General features: G+C 34.3%; 3 protein-coding genes across 4 annotated transcripts; 2 read left to right on the top strand and 1 right to left on the bottom strand.

The window, feature by feature from the left end:
- Position 1: 1 nt before the first annotated feature.
- LOC110624633 (probable LRR receptor-like serine/threonine-protein kinase At3g47570) lies at positions 2–4,939 on the bottom strand. The gene is made up of 3 exons (XM_021769846.2): positions 1,859–4,939; positions 1,373–1,763; positions 2–1,202 (listed from the first exon to the last, which is right to left on the bottom strand). Exons 1-2 carry the CDS (start codon positions 4,533–4,535, stop codon positions 1,381–1,383), a joined length of 3,060 nt encoding a protein of 1,019 aa, XP_021625538.1. The 5' UTR covers positions 4,536–4,939; the 3' UTR covers positions 2–1,202; positions 1,373–1,380.
- Positions 4,940–6,505: 1,566 nt separating this feature from the next.
- LOC110624120 (dihydrofolate reductase) lies at positions 6,506–8,798 on the top strand. Of its 2 annotated transcripts, none has more exons than XM_021769222.2 (6): positions 6,506–6,714; positions 6,790–6,882; positions 6,970–7,068; positions 7,411–7,452; positions 7,569–7,800; positions 8,405–8,798. In XM_021769222.2, exons 1-6 carry the CDS (start codon positions 6,592–6,594, stop codon positions 8,641–8,643), a joined length of 828 nt encoding a protein of 275 aa, XP_021624914.1. In that variant the 5' UTR covers positions 6,506–6,591; the 3' UTR covers positions 8,644–8,798. The 2 variants fall into 2 exon arrangements, with proteins under 2 accessions (XP_021624914.1, XP_021624915.1); XM_021769223.2 differs by having other exon boundaries at positions 6,521–6,714; positions 6,762–6,882.
- A 703-nt stretch (positions 8,799–9,501) lies between these two features.
- On the top strand, positions 9,502–11,861 carry LOC110624465 (clathrin light chain 2). The gene is made up of 3 exons (XM_021769630.2): positions 9,502–9,750; positions 9,843–9,996; positions 11,351–11,861. Exons 1-3 carry the CDS (start codon positions 9,713–9,715, stop codon positions 11,675–11,677), a joined length of 519 nt encoding a protein of 172 aa, XP_021625322.1. The 5' UTR covers positions 9,502–9,712; the 3' UTR covers positions 11,678–11,861.
- The last annotated feature ends 1,345 nt before the right edge of the window (positions 11,862–13,206 follow it).

The following is a 13,206-nucleotide window of genomic DNA, read 5'->3' as shown; positions in this document are numbered from 1 at the left end:
GTTCCTCTGGTCCTAGTCCGCAAGAATTCTCAACCTAGCCATGGAAGTTCTGTTTTCCATCTTGGGAAAAATTGGAGAGTGTTTTGTTGAGCCAATTGGCGTCAATTTGGCTACTGTATTCACTACTGTAGGAACATTGAGACTCTCAAGGAGCAAGATCAAATAATAAAAGCTACAAAGAATTGAGTCTACAAAGATCATCGAATTGGGTGTTCTATCTGAACAAGAATCCTGGTGCTTGCTAAAGAGACCTGCCGGCGATGTGATTGAGTCATCTCCACAATGGACTCGGTGGCAAAGGAGATTTTGCGAAGAATGTGGAGGCTTGCCCTTAGCAATTGTGACAGTTGGGAGGGCAATGAAACGTAAAGACTTGGAAGAATGGGAAGAGGCAGCTCTAGAACCTAACAAGCTCAGCCTTTGAACATTGAAGACGTAAATGATAAAGTGTATAAGATCCTTAAATTAAGCTATGACTACCTGCGGGATGAGGAAGCCAAGTTTACGTTCCGGGCTTGCTATTTATTTCCTGAGGATTTTGACATTCCTGTGGAGAATTTGGTAAGATACGTGATTGGTCTTGAAATTGTTTGCATGGATAAAAATTGAGAGGTATGTATAAACTTGTTGAGGTTCTCATTAAGAGTTCCCATTATTGGATTTATCCCTTCTAAATTATTGCTGTTACCTTTGCTATATCTTTTAAAGAGGCTCTTTGCATTGTTCCTAATTTAAGAAGCATGATAAGCAATGAGTGCTACTTGGATAGTTTCCAGATTCAAGCCAAATAAATAAAAAAAGGTTTACCATTAAATGATTGGATATGTTCTGTTTGTTCTTTGTAATCAGATGGAAGCAGTGACTTCTTGTAATTGCATATTCTTTTAAGCATGCTATTCTAATTGTTGGTATCTTTTCTATCATCATGTGATATTTCTTTATAATTTCATAAACTTATCACCACCAAGCACACATTCATTAGAATCAATGTGCAGAGGGTTAATTTGCAAAGTGATTCATGTAACAGTAAATTACTACATGATTATTTCTTTTGCTCAGATTACAGACATTTCATGCATAAAATTGCAGGTTAATAAATGAAAAATAAAAATTTGCTCATCTAAAACCTTTCTTCTTAACCATCACATTCTTGGCAGGAGAACAAAATGACACTTTCTAGATAAGCCATCAATCTTCTGTGCCTGTGACAAAACAGTAAATCAAACTCTTGCATCAAATTTGCATCAAAAGATCTGTTATTAATTAAATTCATATAGCCGGCCTCAACTAATTTGATATTATAGTTTAGTTGTTATTGTTGTTGTTGTTGTGAGACGTTAAGATGACTATTTTGGTATCTCTGAATCATTACCTGCTGTCTTAGGTGTAGATTTCTTCATCAGGGGCCATTAACTTGTCTCTGATCAAACAGAGCTTTTTGGCAGCATCATTGATGTCCATCCTGTTTGCTGGCAATTCAGCAGAGCAAGCAATTCCAATTCCAACTATGGAAATCAAAAATTCCATCATGATTCTATTAGATCTTCCATTCATGGGTTTATCTGAATGGCTTTCTTGAAAGAGAATTGGATCTACAATCTCATTCACTCTATTTGGTAAAGCTGATTCTGCAAATTTGTGAAGATTCAAACCTTCTTTAAACATGTCATCTGTGGGTCTCTTGCCTGTAAACATCTCCAGCAAGAGAACACCATAACTATAAACATCTCCATAGGTTGAAACTTCGCTTCCTAATCCATACTCTGCAATTCCCACATCAGATATTGTCAAAGAAAATAAAATGATGATTGTATTGTAATGGTATGAATGACATGGGAAGAACAAAAATGAAACTTGCCTGGAGGGGCATAACCAATAGTTCCTCGTAATCCAATAGAGCTGAATTGATTTGTAGAATTGTTATGCATGTTTTCCAAGAGGAATTTGGCTAGTCCGAAGTCACCAATATGAGCAGTCATTTGACCATCAAGTAGAACATTGTTCGGTTTGAGATCACAATGAACTATTGGATTTCCGCAATGATGATGGAGATATTCAATTGCAGAAGCAACATCAATTGCAATATTTACTCTCTGAAGAAGATTTAGATTCTTAGACTCCCCATGATTTCTATCTGCTGAAACTGGTGGATGCAACCACTCCTCAAGGTTTCCATTATCCATGTACTCATAAACCAGTGCCTTGAAATCATTGCCTTGATAATCAACACCTGAACAAGCAGTTAGTATCTTTACAAGATTCCGGTGTCTGATATTTCTCAAGGCTTCACATTCAGCCATGAAAGACTTAGCTGCTCCATGATGCTGGAGGTTAAGCACTTTAACAGCAACAACTGGTCCACCTTCATCAAGAATTCCTTTATATACGGACCCAAAACTACCAGTACCAATTAAATTTACTGAGGAGAACCCATCAGTGGCCTTATAGAGATCTCTATATGACACTTTTGGAAGCTCCAAAAGTGAATTTTCTGAATAGGATGAAGTGGGTTTGTGACTTTTCTTTCTTAATCTCAAAAGAAATATAAAGGACAACACCACCAAAATTGCTCCTAAACCTCCTGCAATAATACCAACAATTACCTTAACTCTCCTTTTTTCAGACCTTTTGAAGTTGCATGCAGGCAGTTGAAACTCAGGTATGCCTCCACAAAGCTTAGAGTTTCCTGTGACTGAAACAATGCTTGCATTCTTGAATATCCCATCTGTTGGCACTCTGCCTTCAAAATTATTGAAAGATAAGTTAAGATATATAAAACTAAACCCTGCCAAAAATTCAGGAATTTGGCCAGACAAATTGTTATATGACAAATTCAGAACTTGAAGACCTCTCAATGAACTCAGAGATGAAGGAATTGGCCCTTGGAATTGGTTCCCTTGCATGTATAAGTACTCTAGGCTTATACAGCTCCCCAGACTGCTTGGTATCTCACCTGACAACTTGTTATCAGAGACATCTAAGATACCCAGGTTTTTCAAATTTTCTACTTCTCTTGGAACAGAGCCTCTGAGATTGTTTTGAGCAAAACCCACATAAATTGACAAGGATGAGAGTCCAATAACCTGTGGGGGTAAGGTGCCAGTAAGATTGTTTCGAGAAAAATCTAGCACTTGCAAATTTTTGCAGTCAGCTAGACTTGAGGGGATGGTGCCCTGAAGGTCATTGTCAGCAGAATGAAGTCTATTTAAACTTGTTAGGTTTCCAAGAGAGGATGGAATAGGTCCTGAGATCTTGTTTTCATCCAAAATCAATTTCACTAGATTTTGCAGATTTCCAATACTTGGGGGAATGATGCCTGAAAGCTTGTTCTTATACGCCTCTATGGATTCCAAGTTCCCAAGATTCCCAATACCATCTGGAATTTTTCCAGATATTTGATTCTGATGCAGGGACAATATTGCAAGATTGGATGACAAGTTGCCAATACACTCAGGTATTTCTCCTCCAAGGTTATTCTTGTTTATAAACAACTCGTACAAAATGCTGGCATTAGTCAGAGAACAGATAAACTCCAAATCACCAAATTCTCCATTTCCAAGAAGATTGTTATCAATATAAAACCCACGAAGATTGAGCTTTTCCAAGGAAGGAACCTTCCCTGTGAGTTTGTTTCCCTGCAACTGAAGATGAAGTAGATTTGAAGCATTGGATACTGAATTAGGAATAGAACCACTAAATTGGTTATAGGCTATACTCATTGTCTCAAGTTTTGGCAGAGAGATGAATAAATCTGTGGGGAGATTTCCTTCAAATTGGTTGCTTGCTATGTCCAAAAGTTTGATAGAAGAAAGATTGAAGATTAAGGAAGGGATAGTACCAGACAATTGATTCATAACAAGGCCCAAAAAGGTCAGATTTCTAAGTTTTCCAAGAGCTTCAGGAACATTCCCAACAAAATTGTTTAAAGCTGCAGAAAGAGTACCAAGAGAAGACAAGTTGCCAAGAGAAGGAGGGATATTTCCTGATAGATTGTTCCAGGATATAGAAAGATATTGAAGCTTTGATAGTAAGCCAAGCTCCTCAGGAATTTCTCCTACTAGGTGGTTGTTTACAATACTTAAAATAGTAAGATCAGAGCATCTAGAAAGATTGGATGGGATCTTACCACTGAGTGAATTATTATACAGATACAGTGTATGCAATCTTCTCAAACGACCAAATTCAGGAGGGATATTCTGGCGGAAGCTGTTGTTTTTAAGGTCTAGTACCTTTAGAAAGCTCAAGTTTCCAATGTGTGGAGATATAGTGCCTGCAAGTTTCAAGGAATTGAGGTCCAAAACTGTGACCCTCTGGTGCCGGCGGCTACAGGTAACCCCATACCACTGGCAGAAATGAACGGAACTATTCCAGGAGCTCAGAACACCAAATGGGTCAGCATCTATTTTGGCCATGAATTCAAGCAAAGCTAGCCGATCAGTTTCATTCCCACCAATTGCATATGTTGTTGATGGAAAGAACAAGAGATAAACAACAGCATGGATGTAAAAACATGACCAGAAGCATCCACACCCCATTTCCAATAAAAAAATTCACTAGAAATTGCAGCTTTTTGTTTAAGTTACTGTAACTGGTGTTGGTTTAGTGAACAAGAGATGGAGAAAAAGACTTTATATATCAAGAATATTAAGTCCATAACATTTTCCTATCATGGAAAGGAAACAGCATGATGTAGAAAATTCAGAATTTGTTACTGTGGTTGTAGAAAATCTTTTCTTAGAGAAGATTCGTTGAAGTTGCAGCTTAGTCAGGATTTTGAAATTTCTACGTCGAGAAGACTCATTGAAGTTGTGGCTTAATCGGGTTGTAGAAAATTTCTAACTAAGAGTTCCATGGACAACAATAAAGAATCGCCCGTCGGTTGGGTTAGGCCCAAATTTAACAATTATTTGCTTAGTGTTTACGACACTGATGAAAAGTCTTGAGGATTCATTGACTCGGCCAGCAATAGAAATTTTCTGCGACAGACAGATGCTAAACTACAAAGGCTAAAAGCTAAAACTAATATGTGAATGAAAATTCATGAAGGACCCATGCTGATTGGTTTTAATCTCTCTAACAAAGGATTATCCTGGAAATTTTCCAGAGTTATACTCTATTTTTAATTTTTTTTAAGTTACAAGAATTTAGTTCATGTGTTTTGTTTGAATTAAAATCCTGAAATGCAGCTGAAAAAGGTTGATTTGATTTATCTAAACTTGTAAAGCTAGTGTTCAAGGTAAAGTGATCTATTCATTTCTTAGTGCATTAGTAGAACTCAATTCATTTTTGTTTTATTATTGTTATTTATAAGGCAAAATTTTAGATATGCTCTTCGTGGATCCAAATTATGTGCGGACTCAAAAAGTATTATTATTGTATTTTTTTTAGAAAAATTTACAATTTAATATTTATATTATTAAAATACTCATCAATGAATTTCTATTTTAAAAAATATATTAAAATATTTTTAACATTTTAAATATGCCTGATATAATTAATAGATTTGTTAGAAACTTAGAAATCAATGAAAATTAAAAATTAGAAAAATAAAACCTAAAATCTTTCATATTTATTCAGATGCACTTATTATTTATCTAAATCTGTTAATGCAAGTTTAATCATCTAATTGATTTATCGTTTAGTCTTAATTAAGATGTAAAGAGCAAAAATATTTTAAGTTTGAATCTCCTAATTTATTTATTTTAAAATATATTATAGTCTTTAATTATTATTTCAATCTATTAAATTTTTAACTTTAAATAAAAAATTAGGAAGCAATAATATGAAAATTACACTATAAATTATAATTTTTTTATATTTTATTCCAATTTATTAAAATTAAATATATATATATATATATATGTTTTTTTAAAACTAAATATATAATTTAACTGCTAAGTTTTAAGAAAAAACTAATTGGCATCATAAGCTCTTCATTATTAATTTTTAATATTTAATTTGTTATGGTTACTTAAACGTTGAACTTAACAATTTATAATTTTTAAATTTTATAAAAATATAACTTTTAATAAAAAAAATTATAAAATATAGCATTTTAATTTTTAAAAATTTAGAGTATATAATTAATATTAACCTTTTTTTAAGATTTAATTATCTTTAGCTTAGTTAGTTTTACGGTTTATTGCAGTGTTATAATATAAAATAAATAAATAAATACATATATATATATATATATAAGAATTTAATTAATTATAATTTCATAAAAATTAAATATTAAAACTTAATAATAAAAAAATTAAAATATTAATAGTCTTTTTTGTATAAAGTTGATAGACTAACTTACACATTCAAACTTTTTTAAAAAGAAATAATTAATATCTAAAGAATTTCTAATGAGAAAAAGAGAAACTTGAGAGAAATAGAATGCACGGTGACAAAATATGACAAGTAAGATGGAGAGCACGTGCAGTACCGACCAAACCAAACCACAAAGTGAGTAGCTCAGGCATTTAATTTTGTAGTAGGTAACAGCAACTCTCCTTTACAAGAGAGTTGGTGGTTGTTGCAGTTGGCCATTTTTCTTCTTTTACTTCCTCCTGCTCTTCTTCTGGTGAGCTCAGAGAGAAAGAGATGGGGTTTCAGAATGAAAAGAAAATGAAAATACTGTGCCTCCATGGATTTAGAACCAGTGGAAGTTTTCTCAAGAAGCAACTTAGCAAATGGGATCCTTCTATTTTCCATCAATTTCACTTGGTAAGTTACCCTCATATATATAGATTTATATATATAACTATATTCAGTGAATATGTTTGGGAAAAACATTTGCAGGAATTCCCAGATGGAATTTTCCCAGCTAAAGGCAAATCAGACATAGAAGGCATCTTCCCACCACCCTACTTTGAGTGGTTCCAGTACAATGAGGTTTTAAAATTATTTATTATTTTTTTTATAATTTTCTTTTTTCATCAATGATGAATTACTGATAAAAATAAAAGGGTGAATAATCAGGAATTCACAGAGTATACAAATCTCGAAGAATGCATCTCTTATTTGTGTGAATACATCACAAGTAATGGTCCTTTTGATGGTTTGCTTGGCTTCTCTCAGGCATGTATCCTTTCTCTCTCCCTCTTTTTTATTTTTATTTTTATTTTTATTTTTTTTATATAATTTCTCTAACTTAGACTCCAACTTTCTTTTTTATTATAAAGAAAACTATTAAATTATCAAGGTGGCAAAGAGGAGAATACAAAGTTTATTTATTGAAATCTGTTACATCTGAAGTATTGTCCAGTAGCAGTTTGGTTTCCATCCCTCCTAACCAAATAAAAAAAAGAAACGGAAAGGAAAATCTTAGTCAATTCTAAGAGGTCCTTGATGATTTCTTGACATAGACATACACATGACAATTTAATAATGCAAAGAAGTTGCTTGTTTTTTTTGCTTCAGGGTGCAACACTCTCAGCTCTGTTGATTGGCTACCAAATTCAGGTAATTTAGCCTTTCCCTGTCCTCTGATTATCCATTAAATTTACTGTAAATACTCCATGGGGATTTTCCCTTTGTGGGTCATGACGAAAACAGCAAAATATTTGGTGATGAAACAGAAAAAGGTGTTGAAAGAACATCCACCCATGAAATTGCTGGTATCAATATCAGGGACAAAGTTCAGAGATCCAACCATATGTGAAGTTGCTTACAAGGACATTATCAAGGTGAAGTCAGTTCATTTTATAGGAGCCAAAGATTGGTTGAGATTGCCTTCTGAGGAACTTGCCACTGCCTTTGATAACCCTCTCATCATAAGGCACCCACAAGGCCACACTGTCCCAAGACTTGGTTAGTTCTGCTAGAGCTGGCTACTTTTTATTCCTTTTCCTATCCATTGCTTTATATTAGGATTCAAACTCGAGATCTTGCACTATCGGCAGTTCTGCAAGCTACTTTTTTATTCGTCGTTCTCCAACTGGGTTAAAATTCGAAATCTCGCATCATTGGTAGTTCTGCCAGCTAATTTTTTGTTCTTTGATATCCAACTGGGGTTAAAACTCAAAATCCTGCACTGTTTGTAGTTCTGCTAGCTAGTTTCTTTTGGAATTCAACTGAGTTAAAACTCAAAAACTCGCATTATTGGTAGTTTTGCTAGCTACTTTTTTGTTCTTTGATATCCAGTTGGGGTTAGAACTCGAAATCTGGTACTGTCAGTAGTTCTGCTAGCTACTTTTTTTTATTTTCTTTTTTGTTTATCGGTATCCACTGGGGTTAGAACTCGAAATCTCGCACTGTTGGCAGTTCTTCTAGCTAATTTTTTGTTTTCCATTTTGTTCATTGGCATCCAACTGGGGGTTAGAAGTCAAGGTAGTTCTAGCTACTTAATTTCCTGTTCTTTTTCCAATGAAATTGATGATTCTGATCGTATGGTGTTTGATGTTATTACAAACAGATGAGGAAGCTACAGAGAAGCTACGAGCTTGGGCCACAGAGATCATCGAATGCAACAGCAAAGTTTTGGAGAAAGAAGAAGCTAAGGTGAATGAAGAGAAAAAGCCAGAAATGCCTGACAAGATAGACAAGCAAGAGCAAACTGCTGCTTCTAGTTTCAACCAAAGGGCCACAGAGATCATCAAAGAAGCTAAAGTGGATGAGGAGAAAAAGCAAGAAATGGCTGAAAAGACTATTTAAGCCTTTAGTACTGTAGCTGGTCACTGGTTAATGAATTAGAATAAGATATTATCCGTGAGAGGAGTGTCATATTCTTGATAAACCTTTCATTGTATTGGATATTCATCTTAAAGAACTTGATTAAGATTAAATACCATCAAATATTACTAAGAAAATCCAAGTTAATTAACTAACTTTGGGATTGTGATGAGAAGGTCAAAATGTGCAAAAATGATAAATTACTATCAAAGCTATGTAATTTTTTTTTAAAAAAAAAAATACAAATAGGATATGTTCTATAAGTTTTTCAAGAAGCAAAATATTAGCCTATTTATTTAGCATTTTAAAGAAATAAATAATATAAATAGTTAAAATTATGGAAATTAAATAATATAAATAATTAAAATGAAAAAAATAAATAATAAAAGTATTTAACTATACTAAAATATAGGTTTTCTAAAAAAAATAAAATAAAATATAGGAACTTAATAAAATTCTTGTAATTTTTTTAAAAACACTATTTTAACTTAATAATTTACCCAATAGTTAGTTAATAATTAGTGACTGAAGCCAAAATGTTACTAGAGTTCTTGAGTGATTTATAAATATGCCCCTCTATTGGGCCTCGAATCAATTAGGCCCAATGAAATTTTTCAAAAAGCCCATTTGAACCAGCCCCATGAAGAGAGAGTCAAGTTCTTCGAGTCACACCAGCCGGTCTACGGAGTCGGCGGAGAGTTCGAGCCGGAAGAGAACGGAATGGATTCTATGGAGAGTTTGGTGGATCGGACGGTTCGATTTTTCCGCTTCCGCAGGAGATGGGAGCTGAGAAGAGATTTTTTCTCACAGAATAAGGAAGGTAGATTTATTCGTCTACTTGACTTTCTGTTGGCTCTATTGAAATGTGATTTGTTTTTGTCCAATTATAGGGGTAGTGGAGATTTGTTTGAATTAGTGAAATTTTGGTTATTTGAAGTTCATTTTTGAAAATATTCAACCAATCTGTGAGTAGAATGTGTTTGTTTGGGCTCTTTCATTGCACCATTTGAGAAAAGATCTTAGAGTTAATCGTTCACTGGTTTTAGCTTTAATGGTTTCTGTTTCTCTAACTGAGATGGGGTCAAATGGGTAAGTGTTGTCATATTGCTGCTTTTTGACCCAATTGTGTTTCATTCTAAATAGACGATAGTGATTTATTTTGTGGCCATTTTGATACTCAGAGAGAATGCAATAAGATTGGAGGAGAAGAAAAAGAGGGAACAAGAGCTATTGAGCCATATTATCCAGGAAGCTGGTGAATACAAGGTTGAGTTCTACAGGAAGAGGGAGATCACATGTGAGAATAACAAAGCCGCTAATAGGGAAAAGGAGAAGGTGAGAGTGTTTTGCACTTTGAGCTGGATGTTTCTGTTATTTTTCTTATTTTGAAATGATTCTAGCTTATCAATATCAGTTTCCTACTTTGTTTAATTGTATTGATTGTGGAAAATATGTTCTCAGATTTCAAACTATTATTATATATGGTCCAAGCCGAAGTCAGAGGACTTGAGTTAATTAATGGTAGGGAGTGTGCATGTAAAGAGTGTTATGCTTCATCCTTGTCATGCTTTCTTAACTTCTTAGTCGGTAGAATGTTGATCTAATCAGTGAGAATTTGATGCATATTTGCTGCAGTAGTTCACTTGGATTAATTCTGGTTTGAATGTATCAGTTAATGTACTTTAGTTGATAAGAAAAATTAGGTTTGCATAACCAAAAAGATTGTAGTTGCATACTTTCACAACATCATTTTTTACTGTAGCCAACATTGGCTTGCTTTGTGACTCGGTAAATAAACCATGGAGATATTATGCAATGCTAAACAAATTGCATATTAAATGCCCATTACTGAATATGGGAACTTTGATGATCACTACTATGAAGGCATTGCCATCTGGTTGTACATGAGGCTAAGTTCAGCATCACATAATTAGATCTTCTTCCCCATCCCACTCCTTTTAACCACTGTTTGGTTATTATGCAAGTATTTTGGCTTAGACATCAGTTTTACAACATCAACTACTAGCAAGTCATGTTCACACATGCAGCTCATTTTGAGCAACTTACTTGAAGGGGAGAAATATTTTTGTCTGATAAAAAAACTACAGGGACCATTCTTGTATTACTAGAAACTATTCATCATGCACATAGCATGGTACTATTTTTTTTCTGGCATATCCAAAGTGATATCTACTGTGTGAGTGATTGTGTCCATTTAATTATAGGTATGGCACAATCTCTCTTGGGCTTTAAGAAAACATGTTTAGATTTATCTGTGTCTATTATAACACTAGCTGGTTGTTGGCACTATAACAGCACTATTTTCATCAAAAGCTCGTCTTCTACCATGTTGTGAAAGTGTATTATCTATGACTTTTGTAGGGAAGCTACCTAACCATGTGATGCAGACTGAGGATAGAAAATATTTGAGATTATTATGCTAAACCTAAACTTCTCCACAAATAGGAATAGTGGAAGTTGATGAACTAACTTTGATGTTACTTGGATAGCTGGTTAGATTGGCCATGCATTTGTAACGTTTTGATTTGGCTAAAAAGTGAATTGCTCTTTGTAAGGAAATGCTTCTTAAAATATATGTTTTGAAACAACAAGTTCTATTTCAGACATCTGCTACTAGATTGAGCAATGAAATGTAAACTCTTCTGATTTGTGGCCTCCTCTTTTTCAGATATTTGTGTCCAATCAGGAGAAATTTCATGCCGAGGCCAATAAGAATTATTGGAAGGCCATAGCAGAGCTCATTCCTAATGAAGTGGCAGCAATAGAGAAGAAGAGAGAGAAGAAGGATCAGGAGAGGAAGCCTGGCATTATTGTGATCCGAGGTCCAAAGCCAGGGAAACCAACTGAACTCTCAAGGATGTACCAGATACTCACAAAATTAAAGCACGACACACCTCCTCACTTAAATTTTTCTCCACCAGCAGCACCAGCTGCCACTGCTTCTGTCCAGGCTGCTGATGTTGTAACCATTCCTGAGGCTGTATCTGTTGCTTGATTGTTTTCTTATTGACATCGTCGATATTTTTCATGTATTGAAAGACATGTAAGAGCTTTTTTACACTTTACATTGTAGTGTAGCTTCAGGCTTGTCTGGTGAACACGGTATGTAGGAACATTCAGATTGTTGAAAATTATACTTCATGTCTTTTCTAGGTGAAAAACTTGATTGTTTTTAGTTATCTCCCAATTTATTGCTTTTATAATTCTAGCCTGTGACACCGTTTAGGGGGGCGGGGGGCAAAATGTTCAATGAGCTTGAGTGTGGTTGGTATTCATTGGAGCTTGGATGTGGTAACTGTGGAATCCGATGTTATCTTGTTTCCCAAAAAGTTGTATGAGGTCAGTGATGAGTCAGTTACAGCAGTTGATGATTTTAGATGGTTTGATAATTGATATGGTGGGTACTGGTTTTGTGGTCCAGCTACTTAAATTCAATTCAGTTGAAGAGGGGGGGGGGGTGTGGTCCAGCTACTGAATGTGAATGATTTCATTAGGAAACAGGTGAAGTCCCATGGGAATCCCATTTCTTTGCAAATTGCAGTCATTGAATTGTGTTCAAAACTGCAAACTCAGAAAAAATGTGGGGTCCAGCTTATTAAAATATTCCATTGCATATGACCATTATCTTCTTATTGGAATTAGTACTCTCTTGTTCCTTTGGTGCCCTAATGGATTTGCTTCCATCAAACAGCCTCCTTACCTACATCCCATGTGCAGCTCTCACTTTCATTTTTCCTTTCTTTCCTTTTCTTTTTCTACTTTGGAGCATACTCGACATCGACAAACCAATTTATCAGGTCTACTTTCCTAAATACTCCATAATATCAAAGTTGCATTAATTATCTATATTTGCAAGAATGTGAGCAGCAGCTTGATTAGTCTTCTCTTGCCAATTTGAATTTTCTTATTTAGTCATTAGAAGTGCGCTGCCTCTAAATGTATAATCCAATCAATTTGTTGTTATTCAATTTTTAAATCTCCACAGCAATTATTGAGAGAAATGTAAAGATAAGAAATTAAATTTTCACCCTTGAAATTTCCATATTTTCCAATTTCCATATTTGCCTTAGGACAATAAACAGAGGAAAGACAAGGGGGAAAATTTGATTTCCTAAATTTTTGGGGAAATAAGGAAAATTAGATGCTGTCAAATTAAATTAATTACACAATTAATATCATACACAAACACTGTCATAACTCATGAAAATTAAATAATTCTATTAAAGAGAAATTTTTATTTCCCCTATATTGAAGTCACAATAGAAAAGAAATTAGTTTCTGTTCTTTCCTCTCTTTATTTTCTCCTCATTTCCTCGGCACAGTTAAGGATCCATAGGATAAACTTAGGCCATGCAACTGTGCTCTTAAAAAACACCATCTCAGCCATGGAAAATGTAAAACTTCTCGTCTGCTTTACTCGTTTCTTTCATCGGCAATATATCTTAAATTCTTAAAGCAATGTGCAGGTCAATGACACATGATTTTTTTTTTTTGAAAATAAATGAAAGAAAAAGTATGCTAGTG

The sequence above is a fragment of the Manihot esculenta genome, chromosome 10, assembly GCF_001659605.2.
Source record: "Manihot esculenta cultivar AM560-2 chromosome 10, M.esculenta_v8, whole genome shotgun sequence".
NCBI classification, from domain to species: domain Eukaryota; kingdom Viridiplantae; phylum Streptophyta; class Magnoliopsida; order Malpighiales; family Euphorbiaceae; genus Manihot; species Manihot esculenta.
This window is presented reverse-complemented; position numbering and strand designations above follow the sequence as displayed.